At 35.2% G+C, this 26,765-nt stretch overlaps 1 protein-coding gene across 2 annotated transcripts in view; it reads right to left on the minus strand.

The window, feature by feature from the left end:
- MDGA2 (MAM domain containing glycosylphosphatidylinositol anchor 2) overlaps positions 1 to 26,765 on the minus strand; it is an 857,656-nt gene that overhangs the window by 122,109 nt on the left and 708,782 nt on the right. For both annotated transcript variants that reach the window (XR_002080692.2, XM_019451903.2), the window contains exon 9: positions 7,013 to 7,282. Coding sequence is in view for 1 of the 2 variants with exons in the window: in XM_019451903.2 (XP_019307448.1) it covers positions 7,013 to 7,282 (270 nt within the window). In the remaining variant the exon portion in view is untranslated. The remainder of the gene's footprint in view (positions 1 to 7,012; positions 7,283 to 26,765) is intronic.

Below are 26,765 nucleotides of genomic sequence, written 5' to 3' on the forward strand. Positions count from 1 at the left end.
CTTGAATTCTATCACTTTTTTTACTCTGAAGAGTAAATTCACACACAAGAATGAAATGAAAAAGATACAAGCGGAATCAGCTTATACACTATAGAATGGTACACATTAAGAGTTGTTAGAATATATTATGTATTTTCTACTCCATATTTTTAAATTTTTAAATTTTATTTCTTTATTTTTGAGACAGAGAGAGAGAGAGGAAGAATGTGTGGGAGGGGCAGAGAGAGGAGAGAGAGAGAATCCCAAGCAGGCTCTGCACTGTCAGCACAGAGCGCAATGTGGGGATTGGACTCATGAACCATGAGATGATGACCTGAGGTGAAATCAGGAGTCGGATGCTTAACCAACTGAGCCACCCAGGAGCACTCTTACTCCATATTTTAAAAAATAACTATAATTCATAATCTGGCTGAAACATTGGCCACTAGTTTATCTATTATGATAAATAAAATTTTAAAAAGTTTAATAGAATTCTGCCCCTGAAAAATATTTGATTTCACATAGAAGTTTCTTGCCTTTTAGAGTTATCACCAGGAAATTTTAGTAGGTATTATTTTTTCCATCATTTCATTTGTTTTACTCCTGGTAGTTGTTAATGATATATCCATAATCTTATGTTGCCTGTTTTTAGATATTCATAATAAACAAGTATTTGGCTGAATAGAACAAACATATGCATTACCGTAGAATAAAATATATTTTCCATATAGTTACTATATAGTTCAATCAGACATTAGAAAACAAGAATAAAATATTTTGATATTTTGATTTGGAGCGATTTGGTTATCATTTCTTCCTCTTTCGTATTCAAAACTAAGCAATGCTAGAGTCCTCCAACATATTGTTTTGGGTAATATTACAGCTCTTAGTCAATCTGAATTTCTTTACATTTACTGAATGATAACATGTACTCCTTTTCAAAAAACTGTCACCTTTGCCTTATTTGTCCTCTAGAATGTAATTATAGTTATGTGTCTTATCTGCTGTTGCTGGACATGGAGAAAACAGCAGTTCTAATACGTAAATCTAAATATTGTACTATATCACAGGAAAATTGTGCAGAATCCTAGCACAAATATTTCTAAACTAGAGGCAAAAGAAACAATCACAGGCAAATTTTTGCTTGGTTGAACCCTATTTGCCATGTTTACTGAAGAAGGTAAACTATGAAGGATTTTTTCAATATTGCCTTAGATACAATAGTCTCCTTCATATGTAGGCTATATTTAAAAAATATTCCTTGGGGTGCCTGGTTGGCTCAGTACTGTCGGTTGAGCATCCAGCTTTGGCTTAGGTCATGATCTCACGGTTCGTGAGTTGGAGCCCTGCATAGGGCTCTGTGTTGACAGCTTGGAGCCTGGAGCCTGCTTCAGATTCTGTGTCTCCCTTTCTCTGCCCCTCCCCCATCCCTCAAAAATAAATAAACATTAAAAAAAATTAAAAAATACTCCTTGTGGCAGGAAATGGGTATTTGTGGCAGGGAAACCCTAAGTTGACTTCCAATGATTCTTAACCCTGGTTTTCATGTCTTTGTGTATAATTCTTTCCCATTGAAAGTGGGGAGAAACTATGATGGGGTATCAGTTCAGTAATTGTTATGACATACAAGATTCCATCTTAGCTGACTAGAGCTAGGGATTCCTCTTGCTGGCTTGATGAAGTAGATAGCCATTTTGGAAAAACCCGCATGACAAAGAATTATGGGTGGTCTCTAGGATGTGCAGGCATCTTCTAGGACATGAAATTGGCCTCAGCCAACAAGGAGCAAAACACTTGGGCCTTCTATCATACAACCATTAGGAAATTAATTCTCTCAAAAACCTTAATAAGTTTGGACATGATTCAACTTCCTCTCTGAAATTAAGCATTCAGATAAGAACATTCCAGCCAACCCTCTGATTGCAGCTTTGTGAGATCCAGAACAGAGGATCTGGCTAAACCATACCTGAACTCCTAACACACGGAAGTTGTGAGATAATACACATGTGCTGTTTCAAAAGATGTTCAGTTTGTAGTAATTGGTTATGGAGCATTAAGTAACAGAGTACCCTCAATTCCATTGCTCGTCAATATAATATCTTGCAAGCTCTACGATTAAACCTATTCTTGTCTTTTTAAATTATACTAAGGGCTCAGTGGCCATGGCTCCTGAAAAGTTGACTATCAGTAACAGTGTTAAGTATTACAGAAATAAAACCTAGATTCCAGGTTTTCCTTGAAAATCTCCATTTAATTTCATTGTATTTTTTTCAATTAAGGCAATTTAATTTTCCTAGATTTAATTCCTAGATTTAATCCTGTGATTTAATCTTACTAAAATAAAATCAATACCCACAGCCTTTATTGCAGATACATCAATAGAATTAAGTTGTTTCCAAAAAAATTCAAGTAGAAAGGGTATCTAAAACTACCACTTTTTAAGGAAATATCCTTAAAAAGAGGTAACACACTGAAATGTAGAGGTAATAGCTGGGACTTCAACAGCCATTAGGGCTATAAGTGCCAATTATTGATGATGATTGAGCAATAAGATGGTAGAAACCTGAATTTCTGAAGACTTTGTGGAAAAGCCATTATGTTAGTTCCTGCAATGATACTTTAAGGTTTAACCTGAGTGTAATAATTTTCTATCTTGTTCAAATCATGGTTACTTGGGAGTTTTATGGATATTTTCAGATACTTAACAAATAGTAACATACATAATTAATTTGTGAATTGTAAAATAATACACTATTACAACCTACACATCTCTATTTGGCTGAGGAGCAAAAGTCAAAATGACCCTGGTAAAGGCTTATACAAGGGCCGCCATTACTCTGGTAGAGGAATATACAAAGGGCAAGTATTTCAAAATAAAGTAATATGTGAACAAAGGCATAAAGTCTTGGAAATGTGTAATTATTTGGTGGGAAGCAGAATGACCTAATTTGACTAGAGTGTGGAATAATTGGTAGGACTCAAAGAGATGTATTTCTATATATTCCATTTGGTATATTAATGAATGGTTTGAAAATTCATGACATTGAATTAATGTATCACCTCTATAAGGCAATGAAGAGCACAGATACTTCCCACTAAAAGTAAGATATATTTTCTAGGAAAATAAAGCCCTGCAGTATGAAAAATGGATTGAAAGGGAAAGAGGCTGAAAAGTCAGGTATCAGATAAAAGGCAACTATACTATCTCAGATAAAAGAATATATGGCTTTACAAATGTAATAGGAATAAAAATTGTTAAAATGATATATTCAAAATACCAAGCAAATATAAAACCGAGAAGACTTAGAAACTGACATGAGAGTGGAAGATTTCTTGGACAGAGTATTATTCTATTTCTGGTGTCATCTCTGATACCTGGCAAATTAGTAGGTACACAGCAAATAAGCGTTAAATATTTTCCAGATTGCAAAATTTTCATCAGTAGAGAGAATACACACTGGCTGTTTTATGCTCAATTATAACTTGTAGTTATGCAATAAAAATTCTCATAGAATAAATATCCACTGTTACCCATTGAAAAAGACACTACTCCTTTAATAGTTTTCATTTAAAAGAGTTTAAAATTGTCTCCATTGATCCAATTCTTAAGTGGTTTACAAATCTAAATTTATATAACTGTATATATATACTTCCTGGAACTTGTAAAAATTCCTTCACAGAAAAACATGATAAATGGTGTTTAGTTTCCTACCATTGTTCACAAAGCTAACTTAACCCACAAAACAAACAATAAACAACTCTATGCTTACCTTTACCATAATAATATTAGTAAATAGATGAAAATACACAGTATTTTGTGGTATTGTCATTAATATTTTCTAACATGGACAGTGCAATTCAAGCTAAGCTATTCACTGTTCCCAAAATATCTTTACTTACTTTCTCACACCCTGACTTCTCAGCAAACACAACCCCACTCAACCTCTATACTCCCACACACATCACACACACATGATATAACTGGGAAAAGGAGGTGTGAAATTTTTAGCTTTCCTAGGAGCTAAAGTAACTATAAATATGAGGACTGCCATTCACTATTAGTACAATTCTGTATATTTTGATGTGTAGTGAGATCAAGTTCACTTTCGGGTGACTGTATAACATTCAAAACTAGTAGAAGAGTGATCTTGAATTTGGTAAAATAGTTGTAATAACAAAATTAATTTAATTTGGCTATCAGGACGTAAACAGAATTGTCTTCAAAGATCTTTGTGGATAAAGAATATATGCAGAAAGATTATACATACCCTTGTATATTCTATTCCTGAGCTCCTTTCTGTATAGCTTCAAAGGGTTCTGAATTGTGGCAAATTCATAAGGATTACTAATTGTGATATGTTTTAATAGAAGAAACAAATGCCTTTTCATTGTTCCTTCCAGACCTCTAATTCTAAGGAATCATTGATTTCTTTATATAATTGACCATTAACAACACAGGTTTGAACTTTGTGGGTCCACTTTTACGTGGAGATTTTTAAAAAATAAATATAGTGAAGTACGGTAAATGTATTTTCTCTTATGATTTTCCTGATAACATTTTCTTTTTAAAAATTTTTAATGTTTATTTATTTTTAAGAGAGAGAGAGAGAGAGAGCAGGGGAAGGGCAGAGATTGAGAGAGGGAGACACAGAATCCAAAGCAGGCTCCAGGCTTTGAGCTGTTAGCACAGAGTCCAACATGGGGCTCAAACTCACAAACTGAGAGATAATTACCTGAGTCGAAGTCAAACATTCAACTGACTGAATCATCCAGGCTCCCCAATAACATTTTCTTTTCTCCAGCTTACTTTAAAAATATAGTATATAATATATATATATATATATATATATAGTACAAAATATGTGTCAGTAGATTATATACTCAGGCTTCTGGTCAACAGTAGGCTATAAGTAGTTAGGTTTTGGGGGAGTCAAAAACTGTATGCAAATTTTTGAGCATGTTGGGGGTTGGTGCACCTAACTCCTCTGTTGTTCAAGGGTCAAATGTATATTTTTCTGGATTATACAATATTTGGATTTCAATTATTTCCTTTTTTCTTCAAAACTATTGGAATCTTGAAACAATGAGGTTGACTTGAAGATATAAAAAATACACACTGGAAATAAATTAGTTCATGGAGCTATTCATTCGCTTGTGGGGGCAACCCATAACAGGCTTATTCCTTCCTGGAGCTATCAAAATCTATTTACTACATCCCATGGATCTTGAATGGGAAATGGTTTCTGCTAGGAAAAGTATTCCCTTCTGGTCTCAGCTTGTCTTCCAGTTCAGAAAATAGGATTTGGGTCACATGATAGAGAACAAATGAAAATCTTACACAGGCATCATTGTCTAAACTAGCCTGAAGTGTCGAAAACAAATTAGAATGAATGTAAGTCCAAAAATTTGAAGAAAGGTATGTAGTTAATTTTATGGAGTGTTTTTATTTTGGAGAGTTAATGAAAAAAAGGTGTCCTATTTCTACCGATATGTGGAAAACAACAACCTTTGAAAGATTCTTATTGATTTAGGGTAATAATATGTAAATTAAGAGTGAAAGTACACTGTGCCACTTAAATTACTCCATAGACTAACAGACTCCATTCTCTTTCCCTTATAAATATGCCTAGGAATAAAAATTAGGAGTGAGATCATCATGTAAGTAGCATTGTCCTAGGGATTTCTGGTTTTGTTTTAATAGTTCACTTAAACAAAAAAAAAAGTTTGTTTGTTTGTTTATTTATTTATTTATTTATTTAAAGTCAACACTGGGGAGGGGCAGAGGGGGAGAGAAAGAGAGAGAGGGAGTGAGAGGAAGAGAGAATCTTAAGCAGGCTCTGTGCTATTAGCACTGAGCCCAACTCAGGGCTCCATCTCACAAACTGTGAGATCATGACTTGAGCTGAAATGGAGAGTCAGATGCTTAGGTGACTGAGCCACCCAGGAGCCGTGTTTTAATAGTTCACTTTAAAAAAGTAGAAATCTTTTAAGTCTAACTGAATGTTGATAAAAGGACTGTAAAACCAAGAGTGGCAAGAGCCAGAAGAGAGGACATCTTCATATTCTTTGGTTAGTTCATTGCATTTTATCTACCTAATGTCATATTTCAGGAACCAAAAATATGTCAAGGTGATTCATGTCTAGAAAATTTTCTTATCGGTAAGAACTTATGAATAAAAATTTACATTACCAATGAACAAGATTTCACTAAGTTTGAAACATTTACAATTGATTTTCAGGTAATAAACAATTTACTGTTTCATTTTTTACTAGCATAAACATTCCAACTATTATGACTAACTTTCCCTAGAATTAAATAATACTGAAAAAGAATAAAAGGAATATATCCTTTTAATGTATGCCTAACCCATAGCTCAAAAATTATACAAATTTACTTAGTATATAGGTTATAAAATAATTTAAATATTTACATAAGATTTAATAGAGTTAATATTTCTTTTAATACATTGAAAGATAACGGCACAAAAAAGTTTTGATTGATATGTCTTTCTAAAAATTTATTAAATGCCAGATACAACTTTATTGCTTTCCCTCTGAATATCTGTGAACCAATGGTAAGCCAAGGACAAAATTAAGATTCACCAAAATTAAGATTCAGTGTTATTAAATAAATAATAATAGGAAGAAAACACTCTACTATTAAGAAAACCAAAGCAAGTCTTGGTTAACAAGCAATTTTAGACTTGCAGAAGAAAATATGTATTGGTATTAATATTTGCAATGTGATCTAAAAAAACCTTGTTAAGATTTGTCACTTTATTACTTAAACACTCAAAATAACCAAACTCCTCACCAAATCTACTTGAATTCACATAAACTTCTAATTTTATAGGCATATAAACTGTCTTAACTACTAAAACAAACAGCTTGAAATGAGTAGCTCTAACTATGGTAGTCAAACTGCTCATAGTATGCTTCATGGATTTGAAAAATGCTTTAAATTCGTATAGTGACAAAGCCTACAATCCCTTGGTCAAAAATATATGAAAGGGAAAAATATTGTGAATCTTACCTGTAACAAGAAAGCTGCATCTCCCAGCTCCAGCTTCATTAATGATGCTACAATTATAAACCCCATAGTTTTCATTGGAAAGACTCTTCACCGGGTATTCTGTATACTCTTGAGAGTCAAACTGACCCGTCCGTAATAATTTATTGCCCAAGCGCCACTCATAGGTCAGCACCCGTATTGGATAGGCTCTCAGGACCCGGCAGCTCATAGTAACACTTCGGTCTTGTCCTTGCCGAATTTCCAGGAACGCTGGTTCCACAGCAGGAGGATCTGCAGAAGAGATGTTAAAACAGATAAAACATGTGGTCTGCAATGAGCCAAAGGCTATTCTTATTCTAAGAAGCTATTTTTAAGAACACATCTAGCAACAAGTAAGGAGTAAGAGGTGGGTGGAGAGCAACACCAGGAATTTTAGCTTGGGATGGGAAATGGGAAACATCATTTACTGACTGTGGGCAGTGAATGAGATTCACTGCCTTGAAATATCATTTGCAGGTGAAAGTAGCAGAGTTCATTTTTTTTTTTTTTAGCTACTTCCCAGAACAAACCATCATGACTATGTTTATACTGCCAGCAACCAAATGATGTTGTAGGTGTAAAATGCAGTCTCCAAATTAGCATGAGACTTTGAAACAGACGAAGTCATTGGTTCAAGTCAGTGAATTCTAATTATTCCCAGTTTAGCTTCTGAACTACCTATTATTTAATAAAGTAGGTAACCTAAGTTTATAAATTTGTGTTCTAAATTATTTGGTCTGAACACATTTGACTAAAATTCATAATATTCATGGGTAAACCTTAAGCAAACTTTGCAAATTATAACACAGGTGGATGAGGTTTCTAACTCACTGCAGTGATGCATTTATCCGCCTTAATTGTGATTTTTTCCATATAATTAAAACTTGCTACATTAGATACCTAACTTTTTTGTTTTTGATGGAAAGATTTCTGAAAAGTTTTTCATACATACATTTCTCATTATATAGAGTATGCAAATTATAATCCTTTACCTCATGACTCCTGATGGTTATAATAAATAACAATTACTTCCTAGGCACTAAGGACAGGATTCATTTAATCAAATAAACTGTGACCACTCAGGATTGCACTGCACAGCACTATCACATACTTGACTAGATGTATATGATACTCTCCTGAGTAGTATAGAGCCGTACATACTCTCTTGTGTAGTATAGAAGCCATACAACTCTTTCTGGCATCCTTTCCTTCAAGACACTAAAAGGTTTTAGGACTGCCTAAATGCACTAAGTTCACCCTCCAATATTCTTTACATGTTATTCCAATACTTTTTTGTACTATCGCTGTCCCTTCTTGCTGCCAATCTGTTGACTCATCCTTCTTGCTTCTCTCAACAAATATATTTAAACTATCTTACTGTTCTAATTTTATTCATAAATTCAATTTTTGAGCTCTTCCTACATAAGTGCTAATTTTTTTTAATGAATGAAAAAAATTCCTGTCTGCATGAAATTTATGATTTAACACAACAGGCAGCTATTTAAATAGCTGATTTACAAAACTGAAGTACAAAAAACAATTCTAGGGTAGAAAGTAAAGAAGTGAATAACACTATGAGGATTGACCAGGCAAGGCATCTCAAGGAATGTGATACTCGAGCTGTGTCTTCCAGGATATATAGGAAATGGTGAGGTCGGTAATCAATCATCCCAGGTAAGGAGATTAATATGTGCAAAAGGTAAAGAGAAGGTAGAGAGGAGGTGGTGTTCATAGAAGTATAAATGAATTGGCATAGCTGGTGAACAAAAGGTGCATGAGTGCTTCAGAGGAAATAAAGATGGAAAGAAAGGAAGGGACTCTAGTCAAGAATTTCTGAATATCATGTTATGGAGTTTGGATTTCATTTCGTTAGTAGTGAGGCTCATTAATTTTTTTTTTTTTTCTATTGTACCTGTTAATCCCTTTCATCTATTTCATCCAATCCCCACCACCTTTTCCTGTGGCAAACACCAGATTGTTTTCTGTTATCTATGAGGAGTCTGTTTCTGTTTTGTTCATTTGTTTCTTTTGTTAGATTTCACATATAACTGGAATCATATGGTATCTGCTTTTCTCTGTTTGACTTATTTCACTTAGCATAAATCCTCAAGGTCCATTTAAAATTTTTTAAATGAAGGTTTTATATGAGTAAACTGATCTTTTAGAAAGAATGTTTGGGCAGACAGGAGGAGCATACTCAAAGGAAAGAGTCTAGTTACAGAGAAAATGAGAACATCATTGCTAAAAGTCTGAACTAAGGCAATGTCAGTGAAACCACAAATGATGCCTTAGACAATGAGGTGGATACGGTGTCAGTGACGAAGACAGAGAAAACAGGAGGGGTAGTTTAGGGTACGGTGGACATGTTGAACTTGTGCACCTGCTAGTCAGACAGTAGGGATACCAAGTAGGCAACTGTTTCTTCATTTCCAAATATATATGGGTTATGTTTTATTATCTCTTTGTTCTGATTTTTGCGTAATTGGATCACGGTCAGAGAAAATAGTCCATGTGTTTTCAATCTTCTGAAATTTGTTGAAGCCTGATTTATAGCCCAATATACAACTAATTTTTGTTCTGTGTATGCCTGCAAAGAATGAATAGTCTGAAGTTTAGGAGTGTGGTGTGGAACTGTTTGTTGGGTCAAGTCTGACAAATGAGTTATCCAAATCATCTACATAGTTATTGGGCTTTTACCCTATTTATTCTACTTGGATTAATTTAGAAAAGTATTAAGCTCTTCTAAAATGGCAATAGTTTAAAATTTTTTCTTATAGTTTTCTCTACATTTTCCTCTACATATTTTTTAATGTTTATTTGTTTATTCATTTATTTTTTTGGGAGACAGAGAGAACATGAGGGGGGGAGGGGCAGAGAGACAGGGAGACACAGAACCTGAAGTGGACTCCAGGCTCTGAGTTGTCAGCACAGAGCCCGACTTGGGGTTTAACTCAAGAACCATGAAATCATGACCTAAGCCAAAGTTGGAGGCTCAACCGAGCTCCCCAGGCGCCCCTGCTTTACATATTTTGAGGCCACGCTATTAAGTACATACAAATTTAAAATTGCTTTATTTTATTGGTAAACTGAAGGTTTTATCATTTTGAAACAACCTCCTTTATCTCTATTAAGGTTGTATTATTTAAAACTATTTTGTCTCAATTAATACTTACTCTGACATTGCTTAGTTAGTAGTTGTAAGCTGTCTTTTCCATACTTTTAGAGTTCCATTATCCTTATATTTTACAAGTGTCTCCTTTAAACAGCATGCAGTTATATTCTATTTTTTCAAGAAACCTTGGCAATATTTAAATTTTACCCACAGCAATTAACACTTTGTTTATATTTACTGACCACTGATACATTTGAGTACAAATGTACTCAACAAATGTAACTGTTTTGTACTTCCTATTTGTTTTGTGGTCTTTTTTCTTTGTCTTATTTTAGATTTATGGACTACATGATTATTCCAACCCTTTTGCTGCTACTAATTTTAATTCTCTCTTTTTAAAAAAAAACAATTGAACATTATAATTTTATATCTGCACTAATTTTTAGAATTATTCAGATATATGCTGGCTCATTTGCCTTTAATTCATTCTTTCTCTATATACCTTAAAATTCCATGATCATTTTCCAAATTTTGCCTCAAGTACATCATTTAGAATTATCTTTAATGACCTTTCTGGTCTTGATTTTCTGAAAATATATTTTTAGCCTTATTCTTAAAAGATATTTTCCTTTTACATAATAGGATTAGAGGGTGGCATTGATTTTCTTTTAGCATATTAGGATATAGTTCTACTGTCTTCAGATGGCTTTTACTGCTATAGACAAGTAAGCTTAAAGTCTCACACTTTAAAGTTCTTGTTTTTGTTTCCTCCAGGTACATTCAAAATGTTTTTACCTTTGATATTTGATAGCTTCAATATAATGATTTTAAGTGGATATTCTTTGTACCTAAAAGTTTGGGACCTGCTGGGATTTTTAAATCTGTTGATTTCAGTTTGGTATATTTCACCTAAGAAATTTCTGGAAAATTGTCATTTCTTAAATAATACCTTTTTTTTTTTTAATTTCTATCCTCACGTGAAGGTCTTTTTCATTCATTCTGTCTTCCATGTCTTTAATCCCTCTTCCAACTTTTCTATTTCTTGCTTTTTCTGCATTGCATTTTGAATAAATTCTTCTGAGCACTAATTCTTTCTTCAGTTCTACTTAATCTGCTAAACCCATCCATTATGTTTTTATTATTATTTTAATATTTGTTTGTTTATTTATTTATATCCAAGTTAGTTAACATATAGTGTGATAATGATTTCAGGAGTAGAATTTAGTAATTCATTACTTACATACAACACCCAGTGCTTATCCCAGCAAGTGCTTTCCCTAATGACCATTGCTCATTTAGCCCATCACCTTACCCAACACCCCACCAACAACCCTCAGTTCGTTTTCTGTATTTAAGAGTATCTTATGGTTTGTCTCTGTTTTTATTTTTGCTTCCTTTCCCCTATGGTCATGTTTTGTTTCTTAAATTCAACATATAAGGGGCGCCTGGGTGGCTCAGTTGGTTAAGCGTCTGACTTCGGCTCAGGTCACGATCTCACGGTCTGTGAGTTCGAGCCCTGCGTCGGGCTCTGGGCTGATGGCTCAGAGCCGGGAGCCTGCTTCCAATTCTGTGCCTCCCTCTCTCTCTGCCCCTCCCCCGTTCATGCCGTCTCTCTCTGTCTCAAAAATAAATAAATGTTAAAAAAAAAAATTAAAAAAAAAATTCAACATATGAATGAAATCACATGATACCTGCCTTTCTTTGAATAAATTATTCTGCTTAGCATGATACACTCTAGTTCTATCCCCATTGTTAAAATGGCAAGATTTCATTATTTTTATAGCCAAGTAATATTACATTGTTTCTATATACCATATCTTCTTTACCCATTCATCAGTCAATGGAGATTTGAGTTATTTCCATACTTTGGCTATTGACAATACTGCTGCTATAAACAATGGGGTGCATGTGCCCCTTAGAATCAGCAGTTTTATATCTTTTGGATAAATACCTAGTAATGCAATTGCTGGGTCATAGGGTAGTTCTATTTTCAATTTTTTGAGGAACCTCCATACTGTTTTCCAGAGTGGCTGCATCAGTTTCTTTCCCACTGGCATGCTTTCTCTGCATCCTTGCCAACATCTGTTATTGCCTGAGTTGTTAATTTGTTTTTTTTTTTTATTTAAAATAATGTAGCTTTCATTTATAAACGTTCTGCATAGTTTTTTTGTATACCTGTTATGCCACTACTTTTATACTTTTCCATTACTTACAAATGTAGTAAGATTTGTCTCTTATTTCTTTAAACAAAGTAATTATTTTATACTGTCTGATATCTCTATATGGCTTTAAAGATGTTTTTTGTTTGTTTTCTCTGATGGTATTTTGTTGCTGTGTATTCTCGGTTAATTTTGACTCTGTGCTATTCAATGTCCTGTAAAAATATGGGAATTTTTAAATATCTAAGATGATGATTTCTTCCTCTAGAGAGATATGTGTCTATAGGCAACTACTGATATCAATGTCTAGGATCACATTAATCTAGGTTCATGGCTGGAGGTTTTATTTTAATCACCCAAGTGATATGAATTTTCATTAAAAATCCTCCAAAGAGGCAACTTGTGATTATAATGTGATCCCACATCACCCTTACCCTGCTCACTTCAAAGACAAGTTTCTTTGCACTCACTCGGGAATAGGAATATGTAGACTGGGTTTACACCTACTTTACTCTTACCCTATGGATATAGTCCTTCGAGTTCCAACTTCTATGGGTAGAACTTTTCTCCAGGAAATACTCTGGTTAGACTGTAATCGACTCGAAATGTCATCAAAACTGAAGCTTAAATTCTCCCACATCAGCAAATGCCCTTGGGGCAAGATTAGCCTCATTGTCCTGCTTTCTTATAAATTTGACATTGTATTTTTAAAATAAACATTTTAATACTTTCAATAATATTTTTTAGAAAATTTGCAGCGTTTTTTGATTGTTTGCATTGGAAGAATTTTTTTTTTTTTTTTTTTTTTTTTTTTTTTAAGAGAGAGAGAGCAAGTGGAAGAAGGACAGAGGGAGAGGGACAGAGAAAATCTTAAGCAGACTCCACGCCCAGCACAGAACTGGATGCCGGGCTCAATCTCACAACTGTGGGAACAGGACCAGAGCCAAAATCAAGGTTGGATACTCAACCGACTGAGCTACCCAGGGGTCCCTACACTGGAAGGATTTTGAGGAATATTTTGTCTATTATATGCCCAGAATCACATGTCTCTATTAGTCAAATGGAAATACAGATCTAAAGCTCAAAATGCTGACTTGACTGAAAGCTCTGGTTTTATTGAGATAATTCAGAATAAGCTTAAACAAAGACAAATAAAAAGCCAAATTTGGATTTAATCCTGAATATAATCACTTCTGGGGTTAGAGAAAAGTAAAAGCTCCTAGAGGAGAATAAATATAAATAAGCAAAGAGATATATGGATCCAGAGAGTTGTGTTACAAAAAATTAAAGGCTTTGGACATTCAAAGAACATAAAGTAAAAAAATGTGCCAAATGTTAGCAATATATGAGTTTAGATTGAATATATTGTTTTTGACAAGTCTGATGTCATAAATGATTATAGCAAAAGCATTTTCTGTGGAGTATATATAATGTGTGTTTCAGTTTTCATGGTTAAATAGTAGACATCAGGAATGACATCTGTTTGTTCAATAGTGTTGTCTATGATTAGAAAACATAATTATCTATTCATTCTACTTTCAAAATGTATCCAGAGGTTATACATTTCTCCCAATCTTTACTACCACTACTATTACCTCTTACATAGACTACTGCAAATGTCCTCCAATAGCCTTCTAAAAGGCCATTGTGCTTCCGATTTTGACCTTCTACTATTTCTCTGATACTGGCCAGATGTTCTTTTACAAGAGAAATCAGCTCTTGTTATTCTCCTCCTTAGAACACTTTATTGATTTGCCCCTACTTGTCAATCAGGCTTACAAAGTCCTGCAAGTTCTGGCTCTGACAATATTCTCAATCATTCTTATCTTAATCATTGTGTTCAGAAACAGGTTTCCTTCCTGTTCCTGCATGACAAGCACTTTCTGGATTCTGGGCTTTATTCTTTCTTCTGAAGATGTTCTTTCCTTCACTCTTTCTATTGCTCTCTGATGATCATTGTTTATATTTTACTTCTTTAGAAAGCCTATCCTGGGCTACCAATTAGTAAAATATTTCTCCTACTGTTACCAATACATGGTTAGCAATCATTGTATTTATTTCCTGCATAGTAACACTATTTGTTCATATCTAGTTCATATAAGTTCCATTATAATGGGACTCAAAAATCCCCATCATTGTATCTTCTCTGTATCCATCAAGTACTCAGCATTATAGCTAGTGCCAGATCATTACTGAATACATAAAAGAATGAATGAATAAATGATGTAAAAGAGTAAAGATGTTCACGAAGTCTTCAATATTTATTCAGCATGGGTTCTATGTCTACTCTGTTAAATCTGTGTAGATTCTGTGCTTACTTTGGCCAATAGAATAGAGCAAAAGTAATGCTACATCATTTTCTAGGCCTGGACCACAGGAGACTGGGAATTTCACTTTTTATCTCTTAAAATACTTATTCTGGGAGCCCTGACCCATGAAATAAGTCCAACTACCCTACTAAAGAGATCATCTCAAGAGGTCCTGAGATTATACAAAGGAGGAAAGGGTAGAATTAAGCTCAGACTTCCAGCCATCCCCACCAAGGTTCCAGATATGGGAGGTCATCTTGTACCTTCCAGACCAGCCCAGCCACCTGCAAAATACCATCAGATGACCCAGATAATACCACAATCCACATGAAACAGAGGAATAGCCCAGGCAAGCTCTCTTCAAATTCTTGACTTGCCAGATATTAAATAGATATAATAAAATATGATTATTTTGAGCTCCTAAGTATTTGCTTCACAATAACAGATAACTGATACAAAAGTCTCTGAGCCTTCAAAATTAAGCAGTTTGATATTATGAGTGGAGACCTGGTAGAGTGAGGCAAAAGGACAAGTGGACAGGGCAATGGTGAGAACACAGTTTAAGCAACAGTTCCTGGGATCCAAGTTGGTTCCAGAAGGAAATGATTCAGAAGGAAACTAATAGGGGAAGTCAATCAATAGGCTGAATTACTAGGACACTTGAAAACCTTAAAAACAAGTACACTGAGAACAATGGAATGAGGAAACGAGAAAGCTGTAGTCAATAAACAGAATTTGTTGAAAATTTGGAGTGATTAGAGGCTCAGCATTATGTTCATTGGAATGAAATGCTGAAGTGAAGTAGAGATTAATGATACTAGAGTCAAATGCAATTATGTTAAGTGAATACACATTTACTCTCATTGTATTTGTATCTAACAGTGTTTGCAACTGCTTATCTTTCTTCTTATAAATTTGTTTTTAAATGGCAAAGGTCAAAATGTAATTAATTATACTTACCAGGCCAATATCCTAAAATATATATTTACTTTTCCTATGAATGATTTTCTGTGGGACTTCTTTGACTATATCTGACCTATTAGATTATTTCAAATAATGGATTTTTTAGACTTTCACTCTATGTGAATGAGTCATTCATCCAAACCTAGAAAATTCAGTCAACTCATTTATTAACAGCCTATAAAAACACCTGATAGTGTTGGGTTAAATCTCTTCAAACAGTGTGTTTTCATAGAGTTCAGTAGAGTCCGAGTTGGAAAGCATCCCTAAATGAAAGTAATCATTACTGCTATTTAATAGACTGCCCAAACATCTTGGGTTCCAGGGTGATTCCCTAACCTCAAAATAAGTGATAAAATGTGAAACTAAGCAAACTCATTATAAGTCACGTTTGCCTGTGGAAAACTTCTGTGATATAAGGTTCACTTTAAGCCCACTGGCTATTAATGAACTCAGCATTTCATTCCTTGGAATAACCAGTGAGAAGAACAGACCTTCACAGTTAGGATTAAATGGTGTTGTGTGAAAACTTTAAATATGATGAAAGAAAGCTTCAGGTGTCAAAAAGTTAAAGTTCACTATTCTGATAAAATCAGCATTTCATGGTGTAAGAGTTATTCAGTATGCTTTATTATGAAGTATTTAATTTTAAGAAACTGAAATAAAAAGATATTGTGAGGAAAAAAATCCACTTAAGGAAGATTCCTTAGGAGAAATAAATAGGTAATTGTGTTTTTTTTCCAACTGAACAAATGATTCTAAAATTATACCATTAAAGTCTAAAAATACACTATTATATTATCTGGTTCAAAAGTTTACTTCTCAGGGGCACCTGGGTGGCTCAGTCGGTTGAGTGTCCGACTTCGGCTCAGGTCATGATCTCACAGTCCGTGAGTTCGAACTCCACATCCGGCTCTGTGCTGACAGCTTGGAGCCTGGAGCCTGCTTCAGATTCTGTGACTCCCTCTCTCTCTGCCCCTCCCCCACTCGCACTCTGTCTCTGTCTCTCTCAAAAATAAATAAAACGTTAAAAAAATTTAAAAAGTTTACTTGTAAAACCATCTCCCTACATATATACTAAAGGATGATGATAATAAAAATAATAATTATATATGTTGATATTGCATATTTACTAAATTCTAGGTACTGTGTTAATATATTCACATGGTTTATCTTTTTATAGTAGTACTCATTTTTATAGAAGACAGTGAGGTACAGAAAACTTAAGTAAAGTCACCCAGCTAAAAATTAGCAGAATAAGTATTCAAACAAAGCACTCTGACTCCAGAGAGTAGGCTCATAACTACAACGTCTGCTTCATTCTTTCCAACTACAAATACTACCAATTTATCATGATTTGGGTCTCTCTCTCTCAGAATTTCCCTCGGAAATATTGGTTATCGAAGTTATCAATTAAAACAGACGTTGGCCTATTCACATGTACAAATTTGTGTAAGTCAAAAATGGAAACCATGTTTTGTGGAAAGCATAAAAGTATTACAACAAAACTGGTAGGTTAAAGAAAAAATGTTAATGATAGATTTCAAACCAGACTGAAATTGTAGCGTATATAACAAAGTACATCATGTAAACAAATTTCTGTACTACCCATGTATTAATAGATATGATGAGTGCAGGTAGAATATTAGCTGTCTGGAGGTAAAGGTATAACCTTTTAAAGTTATTAAGGATTTTGATTGGAATAAAGTTGTTAAGGAGAAAGTGCTCGCAATTAATTAGGTTTTTAGCATTTACTATTCTTGTACCTACTGGTTCCAGATGTCTGGGAAGTGTTCTGAGTAGGAATGGTTCTAAATATTTACATCAAAATACAAGTGTCTAACTTATTTGGAAAGAGTAACCTGTGAACCTGTGAAAACACTCAATTATAGAGAAATGTGTATTAGTATCTATTTCTTAGTAAGGGAATCAGAGATAAGTCCATGATTTCTTGCAATATTGTGTATAAATAAAACTTTGCCTCTATTTCTTAAAAAATTTCCAGGTTCTCATGAACACCAGAACTGTAAAAAAAGTAATACTTTTAATTTACAGAAATAATAAAAGACCTTTAAATATATAACAAAAAATTTCAAGCTAGTATTAAAAAATGTTGATATAGCCCTTTTTAAGTCTTTAAGGGAGTATCAGACTATGAATGTTAAATATGCATAGTTTATCTATAGTTAAAAGAGGAAAATAGTCACCTGTTTGGTGAACTTCAGTGTAGGTATGATCCTAATTATGTAACTCTTAGGTCACTACTAAACATGTACACATTAGGATGATTTCTTCTCAAGTAATTTCTTCTCAAGTCAAATATCTGTCCAATGAAACACCTGTCTGTTCTTTGCTATTCTTTGTTAAAAGAGATATGGGGAAACTGTGCTGTCAATAATAATAATAATAATAATAATAATAATAATAAATCCAATACTTAGATGGGAAAATCCAGGAGTTTGAATGTTAAGTCAGTGAAATATATTCTTCTATTGTTCAATCAAAATAGTGAAATTGCTACTTTTAGTGTACGACAAACTGTGTGTGTGTGTGTGTGTGTGTGTGTGTGTGTGTGTGTGCCTTTCTCTCAAACCTTTTCATGGTCTTGCAATTATACCCATCTTACTGGTGAGGACTTTGAAATTCAGAGATGACTGTGAGTAACCTCTTTATGCACTGAGAAACACTAAGCATATTTGAACCAAAGCCAATTTACCTTCAAAATGTCAGCCGTTTAGACATTACCATGTGATTTCTCTAAGCATTATGTTCCTATAAGGATATGTATTCAAAAGATCCCTATATTATTTGCATCAATCAAACACATAAATACTTAGAGAATTCATAGATACTGCTGGGTACAAGATGATATACTAGGGGATTAAACAAAAATGAATAAAAAATGGCTCCTGTTAACATGCAAGTTACAATCTCAGTATAAAAATAATATCTTAATATATGTAAGTAAGCACAATTTAAAATGAGCAAGTAATATATTAGTTTTTATAAGGCAATAACTTATTAATTGCTATAGTGTAATGGGAAATATAGATTTCATCTTAGTTCTTGATTCCTAGAACAGGGCTCCTAAAACTCTTGGAATTTCCTGAGTGATAAGAATGCCTTTTGTTATTTATGACAAGCCCCTTTCAACCACAGGAAACTTATGCTAATGAAGTGATTCTGGCTGGCCCCTAGAGCTTTGGGATATGATATTTCCAGAAAGATCAAGCCTTGATTTTAAGTTTGGAACATTTCATTCCACCCCCTAATCTCCAGGGAAGGAAGAGAGGATGGAGTTTAGAGATTCAGTTCAAGTACCACTGGCCAATGATTTAATCAATCATGCCTATGTAATGAAAGTTCCAATAAAAATACATCAACAATGGGAAAACAGAAGATGGCAAAACAGCATGGAAGTTTTTTGTGTGTCTCCCGTCCATGAAATACAGCCAGACCAACATTAACCATCCTACACACCTAGAAAACTGATTGGAGGATTAACACAACAATCTGCACAACCTGAACCACAGAATTCAGCAGGTACGCAGCACGGACAAGTGAACTTGGGAGCAAAAATCTGCAGGAAGGGAGGTGTTTTGCGGGCAGAGAGAGGACAGAGATGGTGGGGGGGAGGGAAGAACACGGGAAAAGCACTCGTCCCCAAAAGCAGCTGGAGAGAAAGTGGAAAATTGGAAACAGCCGCAGGGACTTAACTAAAAAGGGAGAAAGGAGAAAGGAGAGGGTTTACATTCCATTAAGACTGTAAACAAGGGGAGCGCAAAGGCTGCAACTCTGCAGCTCAATACCTGGTGGTGCTCTGGTGGGAAGGGCGAATCCCCAGGAGCAGAGTGGGGTCCGGGAGGTTCTCAGGCCACACGGAGAGAAGCGGTTCCACTGCTGGAAGGGCATTTGGTAGAGACTGTTGAAGCCACCCAGTCCCAGCAGACCGCAGAAAACGGCCACATTTGTTGGTGCTAGAACAAGGTCATTAAAAGTGAAGCCTGGTGCCAGATGTGTGTTGTGATTTTCCATAATCACTGAAAAGCTGCTGCTACACTATCTCGCGAACTTTTTGGGGGCAGGCTGGCACCTGGACGCAGTCTCAGGGCACCGGCAGCAGCAGGGTCCAGCAAGCGTTCCTGGGTGCAGCCGGCCTTCGGCCATTGCTCATTCGGCCACTGCTCAGTGAGACTCTCCCGCAAAAGGGCAGAACGGGTCAAAGCCGCAGTCCCTCAGAAGTAAGGGGCCAGGGAAAACAGCCGCATCTGAGACAAAACTCTGGAGAGAGGTACTGCCTGGGGCCTGGTCATGGAAAGTGAAAAAGTGGGGGAATGGATGAAAGCTGAAGACAGAGGACGGGTGCGCGATTGCTGATCCGGGAGAAGAGAATTCTGAAACCAGAGGCTGAGTACCTGTGTGACGCCATTTTTCACTGCTCCCGCACATGCGCATACGCATCTTTCAGCACCACAATGCTCCACCCCAGTTGGCTAGCAGCGCCATCTAGTGGAGAACGGAGCACTTACACTGAGCCCCGCCCAGCTGGGCCAACCTGGCTCTTCAAGAACACAAGTCTCACCACCTACTTAGTTTATAGACTATAAAGCACTACATAGTCTTACTTCTAGGAGAAAACGAAGTAATTTCAGTCCTACTTCAATCTGTTAGCAGGTCCATCTATTCAATTTTCTTTATTTTTTTTTCTCTTTTACACTTCTTTTTCTTGAATACAGAAAGAGAAAAAATTAATTTTTATTTTCACTTTTTATTAAAAATATTTTTCTTTAATTTTTTACTATATTTTTTACTTTTGTGTAAATTGTTTCAAATTCTATTTTACTTCCATCATGTTTAGTCTACTTTAGTGTATTCGCCTTTTCAAATTTTCAAACGATTTCCTTTTTTTCCCCTTTTTTCTATTTTCTGTTTCTTTTCTTATTCTTGAATGCAGAAGGAGAAAAACTTCATTTTTACTTTCAATTTCTATTAAAATATTTTTCTTTAATGTTTTTACTACATTTTTTTGCTTTTATGTAAATTTTTTCAAATTCTATTTTACTTCAATCATTTTATTTTAGTCTACTACAGTGTATTCACTTTTTCAAAATTTCAAATGATTTCCTTTTTTTGCCTTTTTTCTCTTTTTCTCTTTTTCTCTTTTTTGTTTCTTTTCTTAATCTTGAATACAAAAAAAGAAAAAATAATTTTTATTTTTAATTTTTATTAAAAATATTTTATTTTTTTACTATATTTTTGCTTTTATTTACACTTTTTCAAATTCTATTTTACTCCCACCATCTCATTTTAGTCTACTTCAGTGTATTCATTTTTTCAAATTCTCAAAAGATTTTTTTTTTCTTCCCCCCCACCTTTTTTTTCTCTAATCTGTCAAACCACTTTCAACACCCAGACCAAAACACACCTAGGATCTAGCACCACTATTCGATTTGTGTGTGGGGGTGTGTTTTTAGTCTTTTGATTTTAATATTTTTTAATCTTAATTTTTTATTTTAATTTTTCTACCTCATTAATTCCTTTTCACCCTCAAAATGACAAAATGAAGGAATTCACTCTAAAAGAAAGAGCACGAAGAAACGACAGCCAGGGATTTAACCAACACAGATATAAGCAAGATGTCTGTACCAGAATTTAGACAATAATAAGAATACTAGCTGCAGTTGAAAATAGATTAGAATCCCTCTCTGCATAGATAAAAGAAGTAAAAAGTAGCCAGAATGAAATTAAAAATGCTATAACTGAGCTGCAATCACAGATGGATGCAGTAAGGATGGATGAGGCAGAACAGAGAATCGGCGATATAGAGGACAAACTTATACAGAATAATGAAGCAGAAAAAAAGAAGGAGACGAAGGCAAAAGAGAATTTAAGATTTAAGAATTAAAGAAATCAGTGACTCATTAAAAAGGAACAACATCAGAAGCATAGAGGTCCCAGAAGAGGAAGAGAGAGAAATAGGGGTAGAAGGGTTATGTGAGCAAATCATAGCAGAAAACTCCTAACCTGGAGAAAGACACAGACATCAAAATCCAGGCAGCACAGAGGACTTCCATTAGATTCAATAAAAAAAACGACCATCAACGAGGCATATCATAGTCAAATTCACAAAATACTCAGGCAAGGAGAGAATCATGAATGCAGCAAGTGAAAAAAAGTCCCTAACCTACAAGAGAAGACAGATCAGGTTCGCAGCAGACCTATCCACAGAAACTTGGCAGGCCAGAAAGGAGTGGCGGGATATATTCAGTGTGCTGAATCAGAAAAATATGCAGCCAAGAATTCTTTATCCAGCAAAGCTGTCATTCAAAATAGAAGGAGAGATAAAAATTTTCCTAAACAAAAGCTAAATGAGTTTGTGACCACTAAACCAGCTCTGCAATAAATTTTAAGGGGACTCTGAGGGGAGAGAAGATGAAAAAATATAAATATTTATATATTATTTATACATTTAAATATATATTTATATTTATTATATATATATATTATATATATATATATATATATAAAATATATATATAAATACCAAAAGTAAAAAAGATTAGAAAGGACCAGAGAACACCACCAGAAACTCCAACTCAAAAAGCATCATAATGGCAATAAATTCATATCTTTCAGTACTCACTCTAAAGGTCAATGGACCCAAAGCTCCAGTCAAAGACATAGGGTAACAGAATGGATTAGAAAACAGGATCCATCTATATGCTGTTTACAAGAGACCCACTTTAGCCCTAAAGATACCTTCATTGAAAATAAGGGGATGGAGAACCATCTATCATGCTAATGGTCAACAAAAGAAAGCTGGAGTAGCCATACTTATGTCAGACAATCTAGACTTTAAAATAAAGACTGTATCAAGAGATGCAGAAGGGTATTATATCCTAATCAAGGGGACTATAGACCAAGAAGACTTAAAAATTGTAAACATTTATGCGCCGATGTGGAAGAACCCAAATATATAAAACAATTAATCAAAAACATAAAAAAACTCATTGATAGTAATATCATAATAGTAGGAGACTTCAACACCCCACTCACAGCAATGGACACATCATCTAATCAAAAAATCAACAAGGAGACAATGGCTTTTTTTTATAATTATTTTTTTAACGTTTATTTATTTTTGAGACAGAGAGACAGAGCATGAATGGGGGAGGGTCAGAGAGAGGGAGACACAGAATCTGAAACAGGCTCCAGGCTCTGAGCTGTCAGCACAGAGCCCGACGCGGGGCTCGAACTCACGGACCGCGAGATCATGACCCGAGGTGAAGTAGGCTGCTTAACCAACTGAGCCACCCAGGTGTCCCAGGAGACAATGGCTTTGAATGACACACTGGACCAGATGGACTTAACAGATATATTCAGAACTTTTATCCTAAAGCAGCAGAATATACATTCTTCTCCAGTGCACATGGAACATTCTCCAGAATAGACCATATACTGAGACACAAATCAGCCCTAAGTAAGTACAAAAAGATCGAGGTCATACCATGCATATTTTCAGACCACAACGCTATGAAACTCGAAATCAACCACAAGAAAGAATTTGGAAAGGTAACAAATACTTGGAGACTGAAGAATATTCTACTAAAGAATGAATGGGCTAACCAAGAAGTTAAAGAGGAAATTAAAAAGTATATGGAAGTCCATGAAAATGATAACACCACAACCCAAAACCTCTGGGAGGCAGCAAAATGGTCATAAAAGGAAAGTATATAGCAATCCAGGCCTTCCTGAAGAAGGAAGAAAGATCTCAGATACACAACCTAACCTTATGCCTCAAGGAGGTGGAAAAAGAACAGCAAATAAAACTCAAAGCCAGCTGAAGGCAGGAAATAATAAAGACTAGAGCTGAAATTAATGCAATAGAAGCCAAAAAAACAGTAGAACAGATCAATGAAACCAGAAGCTGGTTCTTTGAAAGAATTAACAAAACTGATAAACCCCTAGCTAGTTTGATCAAAAAGAAAAAGGAAAGGACCCAGAAAAAGAAAAATAAAAATAAAATCAAGATTGAAAGAGGAGAGATCACAACCAACACAGCAAAATTAAAAAAAAATAAAAAGAGAATATTATGAGAAATTATATGCCAATAAAATGGGCAATCTGGAAGAAATGGACAAATTCCTAGAAACATACACACTACCAAAACTGAAACAGGAAGAAATAGAAAATTTGTACAGACCCATAACCAGGAAGGAAATTGACTTAGTGAGCAAAAACCTGCCAAAAAACAAGAGTCCAGGGACAGATAGCTTTCCAGGGGAATTCTACCAAACATTTAAGAAAGAGTTAATACCTATTCTCTTGAAGGTGTTCCAAAAAATAGAAATGGAAAGAAAACTGCCAAACTCTTTGTAGGAAGCCTTGATTCCAAAACCAGACAGAGACCCCACTATATAGGAGAACTATAGACCAATTTCCCTGATGAACATGGATGCAAAAATCCTCAACAACATATTAGCCAACTGGATCCAACAATACATTAAAAAAATTATTCACCACGACCAAGTGGGATTTATACCCGGGATGCAGGGCTGGTTCAATATCCGCAAAACAATTAACGTGATTCATCACATCAATAAAAGAAAGGACAAGAACCATAGGATCCTCTCAAAAGATGCAGAGAAAGCATTTGGCAAAATACAACTTCCTTTCTTGATAAAAACCCTCAAGAAGGTAGGGAATGAAGGAGCATAACTCGAGTTCATAAAAGCCATATATGAATGACCCAACGCTAATATAATCCTCAATGGGGAAAAACTGAGAACTTTCCCCCTAAGGTCAGGAATAAGACAGGGATGTCCACTCTCACCACTGTTATTCAACACAGTATTGGAAGTCTTAACCTCTGCAATCAGACGACACAAAGAAATAAATGGCATCCAAATCGGCCAAGGAGGAGGTCAAACTTTGACTCTTCACAGATGACATGATACTGTATATGGAAAACCCAAAAGATTCCACCAACAAACTGCTAGAACTGATTCATGAATTCAGAAAAGTTGTAGGATATAAAATCAATGCACAGAATGCATTCCTATATACCAACAATGAAGTGACAGAAAGAGAAATCAAGGAATCGATCCAATTACAGTTGCACCAAAAATCATAAAATACCCAGGAATAAATCTAACCAAAGAGGTGAAAAATCCATACACTGAAACTATAGAAAGCTTATGAAAGGAATTGAAGAAGTCACAAAAAAATGGAAAAAGATTCCATGCTCCTGGATAGGAGGAACAAATATTGTTAAAATGTCAGTACTACCCAAAGCAATCTACATATTCAATGGAATCCTTATCAAAATAACACCATCATTCTTCACCAAGCTAGAATAAATAATCCTAAAATGTGTATGGAACCAGAAAAGACCCCAAATAGCCAAAGCGATTTTGAAAAAGAAAACCAAAGCAGGAGGCATCACAATCCTAAACTTCAAGCTGTACTACAAAGCTGTAATCATCAAGACAGTATGGTACTGACACAAGAACAGACACTCAGATCAATGGAACAGAACAGAGAACCCAGAAATGGACCCACAAACGTATGGCCAACTAATCTTTGACAAAGCAGGAAAGAATATCCAATGGAATAAAGACAGTCTCTTCAGCGAGTAGTGCTGGTAAAACTGGACAGCGACATGCAAAAGAATGAACCTGGACCACTTTCTTACACCACACACAAAAATAAACTCAAAATGCATGAAAGACCTCAATGTAAGACAGGAAGCCATCAAAATCCTCGAGGACAAACCAGGCAAAAACCTCTTTGACCTTGGCCGCAACAAGAAGACACGAATAGACACTTCTCCAAAGAAGACATCCAGATGGCCAACCGACACATGAAAAAAAATGCTCAACATCACTCACCATCAGGGAAATAGGAATGAAAACCACAATGAGATACCACCTCACACGTGTCAGAATGGCTAACATTAACAACTCAGGCAACAATAGATGTTGGCAAGGATGCAGAGAAAGATGATCTCTTTTGCATTGTTGGTGGGAATGGAAGCTGGTGCAACCACTCTGGAAAACAGGATGGAGGTTCCTCAAAAAACTAAAAATAGAACTACTCTACAACCCAGCAATTGTACTACTAGGCATTTATTCAAGGGATATAGGTGTGCTGTTTCAATGAGACACATGCACCCCCATGTTTATAGCAGCACTATCAAAGTATGGAAAGTACTAGCCAAAGTATGGAAAGAGCCCAAATGTCCATCGATGGATGAATGGATAAAGAAGAAGTGGTATATATACATAATGGAGTATTACTCGGCAATCAAAAAGAATGAAATCTTGCCATTTGCAACAACGTGGATGGAACCGGAGGGTATTATGCTGAGTGAAATTAGTCAGAGAAAGACAAAAATCATATGACTTCACTCATATGAAGACTTAAGAGACAAAACAGATGAGCATAAGGGAAGGGAAACAAAATAATATAAAAACGGGAGCGGAACAAAACAGAAGAGACTCATAAATATGGAGAACAAACTGAGGTTTACCGGAGGGGTTGTGGGAGGAGGGATGAGCTAAATGGGTAAGGGGCACTAAGGAGTCTACTCCTGAAATCATTGTTGCAGTATATGCTAACTAATTTGGATATAAATTAAACAATAAAAAATAAAATTAAAAAAAAATAACAAACCTCAACAATGGTGTTTGGAGAGCTTCCAGGTAGGGAAACATATTGAGTGCTGGGACAGTGGTGCACTTGCACAGAGCAAGGAAACCTTTCCATTATTACCCTACACTTGCACCCCTAATCTTGCCCTATGTATCTCTTACACTTGGCTGTATCTGAGATACAGCCTTCATAATACACTGGTAAATTTAAGGAAAGCGTTTTCCTGAGTTCTATGAGTCATTATAGCAAATTATCTAAATTGGGAGGGAGGAGGTCATGGGAACTCTAAAATTTACAGCTGGTTGGTTAGAAGTACAGGTGGCAACGTGGAATTATTACTGGTGTCTGAAGTGCAGGTAATCTTGCAAGACTGAGCCCTTTGACTTGTGGTATCTTCACTAACTCCAGGCAGTTAGTGCTGGAATTGAATTCAACTTTGGACACCTGAAGGTTTTGAGGAATCAGAGAATTGGTGTTGGAAAACACACTAGTTATTTGGTGTCAGAAAGAAAAAGACAATTGCCAACCAAGTCTTAAAATAG

This window comes from Panthera pardus, unplaced genomic scaffold (genome assembly GCF_024362965.1).
Source record: "Panthera pardus isolate Hobbes unplaced genomic scaffold, ASM2436296v1 HiC_scaffold_24, whole genome shotgun sequence".
Classification (NCBI taxonomy): Eukaryota; Metazoa; Chordata; class Mammalia; order Carnivora; family Felidae; genus Panthera; species Panthera pardus.